This window comes from Notolepis coatsorum, assembly GCF_963971535.1.
Source record: "Notolepis coatsorum genome assembly, chromosome: 7".
NCBI lineage: Eukaryota > Metazoa > Chordata > Actinopteri > Aulopiformes > Paralepididae > Notolepis > Notolepis coatsorum.
The window spans coordinates 146,942,827-146,954,159 of NC_140171.1; the positions used below are offsets into that span (position 1 = coordinate 146,942,827).

At 41.5% G+C, this 11,333-nt stretch overlaps 1 protein-coding gene across 1 annotated transcript in view; it reads right to left on the reverse strand.

Moving 5' to 3' along the window:
- Positions 1-11,333, reverse strand: part of LOC311231800 (arf-GAP with dual PH domain-containing protein 1) — a 46,050-nt gene that overhangs the window by 4,023 nt on the left and 30,694 nt on the right. Inside the window, exon 7 of the mRNA XM_084318425.1 lies at positions 10,092-10,163. Coding sequence (XP_084174551.1) covers positions 10,092-10,163 — 72 coding nt within the window. The remainder of the gene's footprint in view (positions 1-10,091; positions 10,164-11,333) is intronic.

Here is an 11,333-nt window from a genome sequence, read left to right on the forward strand (position 1 = left end):
AACAAACAAATACTGAGATGAAACAACCATATTTTATGGATGAGCAGAAACTTCCTGAAATTAAATGGCAGCAAAACTGAGGCCCTGCTCATCGGCTCCAAATCCACCCTCACCAAATCACAAAACACCCCAGTTCCAAACATCACCATCGACGGCTTCCCTGTACCCTTCTCCCCCCAAGTCAAAAGCCTCTGTGTCATTCTGGACGGTTCCCTCTCCTTTGCACCACACATCAAATACACCACCCGGTCTGGCTTCTTTCACCTCCGTAATATCTCCAGACTCCGCCCATCCCTGTCCCAATCAAATACAGAAACCCTGGTCCACTCATTTGTCACATCCCGGATCGATTACTGTAACGCTCTCCTCACCGGCCTTCCCACCAAACTCATCAACAGACTCCAAATCATCCAAAACTCTGCTGCTAGGATTATCACCCGCACAAACTCATCCCACCACGTCACCCCCGTCCTCATTCAACTACACTGGCTCCCTGTGCACTACCGGATTGATTTAAAAAAAAAAAAAAAAAACTCTTACTCACCTTCAAAGCCCTCCACAATCTAGCCCCCACCTACATTACTGACCTCCTCCAAGATTACACCCCCTCCCGCAGCCTCCGCTCATCCTCTACTGCAGTGATTCCCAACCTGGGGTCCGCGGACCCCCTGGGGGTCCGCCAGGGGGCACAGGGGGTCCGCCAGACCACAGATGATTTGAGGTCTTTTTTTTTTTTTTTTTTTTTTTTTATTATTATTTTTTTCTTTCAGAGAAATATTTAATTAGCATATTTTTATCATCAGAAGCATGAATAGTCTCTCCACTACAATAAAAAATAAAGATAAATAAATAAACATCTAGACATGATTTTTTAACGTTAACAGTAGGCTACCGGGTAGCCGCTAAAACGCGAATCAGTTGACTGTATCACTTTCTGTAGCTAGCCTAGCACGCTAGTTAACTTCCTCGGCTCGTCTGCAGTCAGCCGCCAGAGGCGAAAATGTGTGACAAACGAAAAGGAGATGACGGCAGCTCATCTGCAAAAAAAGTTAGGACCTACAGCAATCGCGAAAATCACCATGGGCTTCACTGAGGGACCAGACAAACGACCTGAGTGTGTGATTTGTGGAGAAAAGTTGGCAAACTCGAGCCTGAAGCCCAGCAAGCTGAAGAGACATCAGGCGTCTAAGCACCCAGAAACCGTTGGTAAGGATCCAGACTTTTTTCGGAGGAAAGAACAGTCTCTCAAGGCGAACAAGCCCGTTGATGTTGGAGTAGCGTGGAGCAGGGGTGGCAGTGATTTACAGAAGGCTACCGAAGCCTCCTTTGAGTGTTCGCTTTTAATTGCAAAAGCAAAGAAACCGCACAATATTGGCGAGCAGCTCATCAAACCAGCCTGCATCAAAATGGTTTAGAAACTGTGCGGCCCACAGGTGGCGGATAAACTAAAATCAGTACCACTCTCGAACAATGTAGTGAAAGACCGAATTGATAAGATGTCAAGTGATTGCGAGCAGCAGCTGTCAGAAAAGCTTAGAAAGGGTCCATTTGCCATACAACTTGATGAAACTACAACTGTCGCAGACGAGGCTGTGCTCATCGTTTATGTGCAATATATCAAAAATGAGGATCTGAAGCAGGACATTCTCATGTCAGTCAACCTTACTACCACCACTCGAGGTGAGGATATTTTTACTGCAGTGGATTCTTACTTCATTCAACATAAATGCAAACCGTTCACCATTAGGGCCTGATTTGAGAGGATGAATACAGGATTTAAATATTGGCCAAAATGTTTAAATACATATGGTGCAAGATTAGATTTGTTGATTGAAGGCACAAGTCAAAGAAGCATAGTGGGTCTAATTATGATGCATATGCCTGTGTATAAGCAGTTTGTTATTAAAATGACAAAAAAAAGTATTAAAATGACAAAAAAAACGTATTTTATGGTATTTTATTAGGAGGGGGGTCCAGGAATTTCATCAGAGATGTTTGGGGGTCCCTGGGGGAAAAAAGGTTGGGAACCCCTGCTCTACTGGACTCTTATCCACCCCCAGCTCACGCCTCAGTACCATGGGTGCTGCTCGGCTCCCAGACTCTGGAACTCCCTGCCCCCACACATCCGACAGTCAGACTCACTCTCATCATTCAGATCACAATTGAAAACCCATCTGTTCAAACTCGCATATTCACTATAACCTCCGTCACTGACCAATACCCCCTGCTGTTTGTTTGTCTGTTATTTTAACTTCACTGTTTTTTATACTTCTTGTTGTTTATCTTATTCTTTTCTTAACCTTGTCTTTTAACTGCCTTGCTTACTGGGCATACTCACTATAACTGCACCCTGTGTGCCACTGTTATATTTCATATGTTTACATTGTTTGTCTTGTTTTTAACTCCACTGACACTTTTGCCAAGATCATTGTTTTAATCTTGACTGTTCTGTTTTTATGCCCTGTAAGGTGATACAGGGTTATTATTATTATTATTATTATTATTATTATTATTATTATTATTATTATTATTATTATTATTATTATTATTATTATTATTATTATTATTATTATTATTATTATTATTATTATTATTATTATTATTATTATTATTATTATTATTATTATTAATAATAATAATAATAATAATAATAATAATAATAATAATAATAATAATAATAATAATAATAATAATAATAATAATAATTATTATTATTATTATTTATTGTAATGTTGTCAAAGGTATAATAATCTGTAAACAGAAACCTCTAGGAGCCCTGCTGTACTTCGGTTTATATTTTTTTGTTTTGGTCTGATGCGTGATATGGAGTTGAGTAGGTATAGGGGAGGGGTTTGATTGGTCCAAATCACTCATCAGACCAAAACTAAAAAAGGACAACAAAGTGCCTAGATGTCGCTGTTTGACAACATTACATTATAAAACTATTGAAATGTATTTTATACATGATATGCACTAATGGATATATTTTTAGACCATTTCAGAACATGCATGCATATTTCATACTTGGAATGGGTTTGGGCAGTTTTCCCATACCAGGGACCAGCAACGGGGGGAAAAGCAAAATAATCAAAACTGAAATTTTCTACGTCTTTATTGGATAATGTGATAGAAGACCAAGTTGGATATTCACTACACGGACTGACCATGGAGGCATTCAATTGATCCTTTTAGCTAACACTGAGCTTCCAATAAAGACAGCAATGGAAAGGTTTTGTTTTGGAATTTCCCCCCGGAAACTCCTTCACATCTACCACAAAGAGCTACCCCCCAACATGCACAGCAATAATATATTTATACCAACCAGAGAGAACAATCAGATCAAGCATTGGTTATTAGGCGCTATTATTTTTATTATTATTATTTTATTATCAAAGGTTTACACACCGCCCCTCTCAACCTGGTTGAACATTCCTCACGATCGGACCAGATCGGGTCAGTCGGTTTTCCGATTAAGCTGTTTAGACATGAGATTGTGAAATGGATCAATACCAAAATGGCATTAACCCTTTCACTGCCGCACTACCAAATGGTTAACCCTTTCACTGCGACAATACACAGGATGTTAACCTTCTGTATTGTCACAGTGAAAGGGTTAACCACTTGGTAGTGTGGTAGTGAAAGGGTTAACAGCAAATACCGAACAAACAAATACTGAGATGAAACAACCATATTTTATGGATGAGCAGAAACTTCCTGAAATTAAATGGCAGCAAAACTGAGGCCCTGCTCATCGGCTCCAAATCCACCCTCACCAAATCACAAAACACCCCAGTTCCAAACATCACCATCGACGGCTTCCCTGTACCCTTCTCCCCCCAAGTCAAAAGCCTCTGTGTCATTCTGGACGGTTCCCTCTCCTTTGCACCACACATCAAATACACCACCCGGTCTGGCTTCTTTCACCTCCGTAATATCTCCAGACTCCGCCCATCCCTGTCCCAATCAAATACAGAAACCCTGGTCCACTCATTTGTCACATCCCGGATCGATTACTGTAACGCTCTCCTCACCGGCCTTCCCACCAAACTCATCAACAGACTCCAAATCATCCAAAACTCTGCTGCTAGGATTATCACCCGCACAAACTCATCCCACCACGTCACCCCCGTCCTCATTCAACTACACTGGCTCCCTGTGCACTACCGGATTGATTTAAAAAAAAAAAAAAAAAACTCTTACTCACCTTCAAAGCCCTCCACAATCTAGCCCCCACCTACATTACTGACCTCCTCCAAGATTACACCCCCTCCCGCAGCCTCCGCTCATCCTCTACTGCAGTGATTCCCAACCTGGGGTCCGCGGACCCCCTGGGGGTCCGCCAGGGGGCACAGGGGGTCCGCCAGACCACAGATGATTTGAGGTCTTTTTTTTTTTTTTTTTTTTTTTTTTATTATTATTTTTTTCTTTCAGAGAAATATTTAATTAGCATATTTTTATCATCAGAAGCATGAATAGTCTCTCCACTACAATAAAAAATAAAGATAAATAAATAAACATCTAGACATGATTTTTTAACGTTAACAGTAGGCTACCGGGTAGCCGCTAAAACGCGAATCAGTTGACTGTATCACTTTCTGTAGCTAGCCTAGCACGCTAGTTAACTTCCTCGGCTCGTCTGCAGTCAGCCGCCAGAGGCGAAAATGTGTGACAAACGAAAAGGAGATGACGGCAGCTCATCTGCAAAAAAAGTTAGGACCTACAGCAATCGCGAAAATCACCATGGGCTTCACTGAGGGACCAGACAAACGACCTGAGTGTGTGATTTGTGGAGAAAAGTTGGCAAACTCGAGCCTGAAGCCCAGCAAGCTGAAGAGACATCAGGCGTCTAAGCACCCAGAAACCGTTGGTAAGGATCCAGACTTTTTTCGGAGGAAAGAACAGTCTCTCAAGGCGAACAAGCCCGTTGATGTTGGAGTAGCGTGGAGCAGGGGTGGCAGTGATTTACAGAAGGCTACCGAAGCCTCCTTTGAGTGTTCGCTTTTAATTGCAAAAGCAAAGAAACCGCACAATATTGGCGAGCAGCTCATCAAACCAGCCTGCATCAAAATGGTTTAGAAACTGTGCGGCCCACAGGTGGCGGATAAACTAAAATCAGTACCACTCTCGAACAATGTAGTGAAAGACCGAATTGATAAGATGTCAAGTGATTGCGAGCAGCAGCTGTCAGAAAAGCTTAGAAAGGGTCCATTTGCCATACAACTTGATGAAACTACAACTGTCGCAGACGAGGCTGTGCTCATCGTTTATGTGCAATATATCAAAAATGAGGATCTGAAGCAGGACATTCTCATGTCAGTCAACCTTACTACCACCACTCGAGGTGAGGATATTTTTACTGCAGTGGATTCTTACTTCATTCAACATAAATGCAAACCGTTCACCATTAGGGCCTGATTTGAGAGGATGAATACAGGATTTAAATATTGGCCAAAATGTTTAAATACATATGGTGCAAGATTAGATTTGTTGATTGAAGGCACAAGTCAAAGAAGCATAGTGGGTCTAATTATGATGCATATGCCTGTGTATAAGCAGTTTGTTATTAAAATGACAAAAAAAAGTATTAAAATGACAAAAAAAACGTATTTTATGGTATTTTATTAGGAGGGGGGTCCAGGAATTTCATCAGAGATGTTTGGGGGTCCCTGGGGGAAAAAAGGTTGGGAACCCCTGCTCTACTGGACTCTTATCCACCCCCAGCTCACGCCTCAGTACCATGGGTGCTGCTCGGCTCCCAGACTCTGGAACTCCCTGCCCCCACACATCCGACAGTCAGACTCACTCTCATCATTCAGATCACAATTGAAAACCCATCTGTTCAAACTCGCATATTCACTATAACCTCCGTCACTGACCAATACCCCCTGCTGTTTGTTTGTCTGTTATTTTAACTTCACTGTTTTTTATACTTCTTGTTGTTTATCTTATTCTTTTCTTAACCTTGTCTTTTAACTGCCTTGCTTACTGGGCATACTCACTATAACTGCACCCTGTGTGCCACTGTTATATTTCATATGTTTACATTGTTTGTCTTGTTTTTAACTCCACTGACACTTTTGCCAAGATCATTGTTTTAATCTTGACTGTTCTGTTTTTATGCCGTGATACAGGGTTATTATTATTATTATTATTATTATTATTATTATTATTATTATTATTATTATTATTATTATTATTATTATTATTATTATTATTATTATTATTATTATTATTATTATTATTATTATTATTATTATTATTATTATTATTATTATTATTATTAATAATAATAATAATAATAATAATAATAATAATAATAATAATAATAATAATAATAATAATAATAATAATAATAATAATTATTATTATTATTATTATTTATTGTAATGTTGTCAAAGGTATAATAATCTGTAAACAGAAACCTCTAGGAGCCCTGCTGTACTTCGGTTTATATTTTTTTGTTTTGGTCTGATGCGTGATATGGAGTTGAGTAGGTATAGGGGAGGGGTTTGATTGGTCCAAATCACTCATCAGACCAAAACTAAAAAAGGACAACAAAGTGCCTAGATGTCGCTGTTTGACAACATTACATTATAAAACTATTGAAATGTATTTTATACATGATATGCACTAATGGATATATTTTTAGACCATTTCAGAACATGCATGCATATTTCATACTTGGAATGGGTTTGGGCAGTTTTCCCATACCAGGGACCAGCAACGGGGGGAAAAGCAAAATAATCAAAACTGAAATTTTCTACGTCTTTATTGGATAATGTGATAGAAGACCAAGTTGGATATTCACTACACGGACTGACCATGGAGGCATTCAATTGATCCTTTTAGCTAACACTGAGCTTCCAATAAAGACAGCAATGGAAAGGTTTTGTTTTGGAATTTCCCCCCGGAAACTCCTTCACATCCACCACAAAGAGCTACCCCCCAACATGCACAGCAATAATATATTTATACCAACCAGAGAGAACAATCAGATCAAGCATTGGTTATTAGGCGCTATTATTTTTATTATTATTATTTTATTATCAAAGGTTTACACACCGCCCCTCTCAACCTGGTTGAACATTCCTCACGATCGGACCAGATCGGGTCAGTCGGTTTTCCGATTAAGCTGTTTAGATGAGGCATTTGTATTCTGATTGGGCTATTATACTGATTATTAGTGGGCAATTAGGGTCCATGTAAACACGGCTATTGACAGAAAGTCAAACAAGATACAAGTGCGAGTGTGAAATAATATTGATTAGGAAATAAACTATAACCAAATAAACTGTTGGTTGGTGGGTCTCTCTCTCTCCCCCCCCCCCCCCCCCCCCACCACCTGACTCACCGTCCCCACCCTCTCTCTGCCCGGTTATTATTACAATATGCCAGTGTTAGTTTTGACAAAGATGTGTGTGATGTCTAACTACCTTGCCAGACAAAATGGAATCTGATACCTCAGACTATCAAAACCTAATGGAACCAAAGAAACCTTTGATATAGAGCTCTTAGAATTCACATTCCCAGCAGTAGCCTACTTAGCACTCTCGTCAAGACCAGCTCACATCAAGGTCTGAATGAATGTAAGAGAGAGGTAGTGGAAAGGGGGGGGGGGTGACTCAGACTCAGAGGTATTGATGTCATTGGAATGATATGTCATGGTGAGGTTTTGATGATCCAAGTGGCTGCCACACACAAGAACAAAGAAACACACATGTATGGGAACACACAGACGCATTGTTCTGTAATCTCAAGAGAAGTTGGCTTTGATTGCGCAAGTCTTGAAGTCAAGGTAGAGGGCCTAAGACAGCCTAGATCACCATTGTCGCTGATGAAATAGCAAAGTAGAGAGGGGTGTGAGGTTTTCAAGAACAATGGAGAGATAAAAGGAAGAAGAGTTGTTGTCGACTGAGAAAATACAGATGTTGGTCAAAGCAATCAAATGTACTCCACTGTTTACTTTTATGATTTTTGACATTATGACCTTTAATTGTTACAGAGACTGGGGAGAAAGATCCGTTCGTTTTAGGGATGTCCGATATGATCGGCCTACCGATATTGGCATTAAAATGTGATATCGGAAAATATCGTTATCGTTTTTATTTTTTTACCATTTATTTAACCTTTATTTACCCAGGCAAGCAAGTAAGAACAAATTCTGATTTTCTTTATTGTCAAAAGTATGCATAATGCTGTGTTAATTCCACGACAAGAGATATGTAATGTTAATTACCTGAAATTATTCAGTTTTGGGGGGGCGGGGGGGGGGGGGGGGGGGACCCTGCATATATCAGTATCGGTTGATATCGGTATCGGAATTAAGAGTTGGACAATATCGGTATATCGGTATCAGTAAAATGCCAATATCGAACATCCCTAGTTCGTTTGTTTGTGTTTGTGACAGTGTGCAACGATGAGAGGCAGGGGACGTGCCACAGACGTGTGCCGGCGTGTAACAGCAGCGGTATCAAACTTACGGTCGTGTGCAGCGAGGGATGTTCCCTGCGCGGCTCACAAGACCCACCGAGTCACTATTATTCATTTACCCTTGATGTTGGCATTCTATCCAATGACCAAACCTCTCAAATTGGATGTTGTTACTTGTTAGCATAGGTTTGGTTGGCTGAGTGGTAACATTGACTGTGTATTTCATATTCCATATGTCTATAATTAGAAAAACCATAAGGCAAGAGTCTGGTGGGCCCTAAGGGGGATATTAGCGTGAGCCCATATGAAACCCCCGCTGTTGTTGAAACTGTATTTTGAAAACCATTCCAAACCCCCACTCAAGCAATGGCTAATCTAGAGAACAAACAACACCTTCTCGAGTTGACTGTATGTAAATGAAGGTGATTACACCCCACTTGCAGAGGGCAACTGGTCTAAACAGCTAAAAGAAGAATGTACTTACAGAATGTTAGACTCAAACTAACTAAACCATATCAATTTAAAAGGTAACTGACTCATTAGATTTGAATATCATTTAGAAATATCAAACTAATTATGAATAATAATGCTATTTCACTCTGGTTGTAAAGCTTGCTAGAATCTAAAACCAAGGAACTATTAATTCAGTATACTTTATATAGGGAATCTGGTATTAAAATATAGACAAACTCCACATGGGTTAAATGCTGAATACATATGTAACTAATTACATTAAAAGCTACAGATATAGAAAAGGTTTTAGGGTTAAGACTCTGTGCTCATCAAAAGCCACAGACCCCCTGGACTGAGAAGACCTGAGCAGCAAAGGAGGGGGCCAAAAGCAGACCCCTCTGTTTACTGAAGGACAACACCGATGAGGAGATCGGTGGGGGGGGGGGGCAGCCAGCCCCCACACAGGAAATCGATTGGGGACCGCCTCCAGAAGACCAACCTGATTGGACCAAAACGTATTATTAGACTGTTATTATTGGTGGAAATTAAAGTATTTAAAAGAGAGCGCAGTGTTTGAGAGATAGGCCAGACAACCCGACAGGGAGGCTGTCTGTGTCTCTCAACCGATCCCACCAGAGACTGCTGATTTTCATGTGAGTAAATCATGGGAGAAACCAATGTTGTTTAAAGCTGAAACCAGGTTTACTCATGTGTAAATGCTCAGTAAAGATTCTCTATTTTCATTGATGTTAACATGACTGTTTTAGGTACAGACTGGGTTTGATGTGCAAACCTTATTAATCCTTTGTACAACATGTGTTAATGTACTCTGAAATAATCCTTGTATATAAAAAGCAACCTTCTAATTCACTCTGAGCCCAGAGGCAAAATAAATAATGAGTTTTTGAACCATAGTTCCTTCTTTGCCTGGCCTGCACAGTTTATTTCTCTATCAGTAGAGAAAGACCATTTGTATCATTATGACCTTCTTCCTTTTCCAGATAGCAATCTCATTGTACTGCAAATCACCTTAGATATTGATTAGAATATACCACAGCTGAATTACTGGGAGTAATTAATAATTAGAGAGGGGGGGGGGAGAGGGAGAGAGAGGGCGAGAGAGAGGAGAGAGAGAGAGAGAGCGGGGGGAGGGAGAGAGATAGAGAGAGAGAGATAGAGAGAGGGAGAGGGAGAGATAGCTGTCATACCAGGGGATCTTTGAAATACATGATCCGTCTCTTGTCCAGCGTGAACCAGCGCTTCTTGAAGCCTTCTGTGTGCTGTTGGAGAGGGAGGGGGAGGGGGGAGAGAAGAGGGGGGAGAGGGGGAGAGGGAGAGAGTGGGGGAGGGGGGAGAGAGGGGAGAGGGGGGAGAGGAGGGAGAGGAGGGGAGGGGGGGAGAGGAGGGAGAGGGGGGAGAGGGAGGGAGAGGGGGGAGAGGAGGGAGAGGGAGGGAGGGGGGAGGGGAGGGGAGGAGAGGAGTGAGATGAGGGAGAGGGGGAGAGGAGGGAGAGGGGGGAGAGGGGGGAGAGGAGGGGGAGAGGGAGGGAGGAGGGGGGAGAGGGGGCAGAGGAGGGACAGGAGGGAGAGGGAGGAGAGGGGGAGAGGGGGAGAGGAGGAGAGGGGGAGAGGGGGCAGAGGAGAGGAGAGGAGGAGAGTGGGGAGAGGAGAGGAGAGGATGGAGAGGATGGAGAGAGGGAGAGGAGGGAGAGGAGGGAGAGGAGAGGAGAGGAGGGAGAGGGAGGAGAGGAGGGAGAGTGGGGAGAGGATGGAGAGGATGGAGAGGAGGGAGAGGAGGGAGAGGAGGAAGAGGGGAGAGGAGAGGAGGAGAGGAGGGTTGGAAGGCAACAAAATAGTTTCATTCAATACTACTTCATATCAAACTGGCATGAATCAAAACAAACATTAGGCGCAAGAAGAAGAAGAAGAAGAAGAAGAAGAAGAAGAAGAAGAAGAAGAAGAAGAAGAAGAAGAAAAAGAAGAAGAAGAAGAAGAAAGAAGAAGAAGAAGAAGAAGAAGAAGAAAGAAGAAGAAGAAGAAGAAGAAGAAGAAGAAGAAGAAGAAGAAGAAGAAGAAGAAGAAGAAGAGAGAAGAAGAAGATGATGATCACCCAGAAGAGGTAGACAAGGGAACAAGGGGAGGGTCCAGTGTGGCCATGAATCTATCCAGCCATCACGTTTATTATATATTCCCACAAGAACAAAGAGTTTAGTCTCACAAAAAGATAGCTAAATTTGTTAGCTTACGTGCTAATGTGACTGGGATTTACCATTATAATAGTTAGCATTGCGGCTAGCGTACATAGCGTACAAAGATCACTACATTTGTTAGCTTACGTGTAGTTAATAAGGCACTAGTATCATAGAAATACATAGAAATACTTTAATCATCCTGAGGGAAATTTGACACTACAAATCGGGATGATTAAAGTATTTCTAGTAGCCAAAGCTA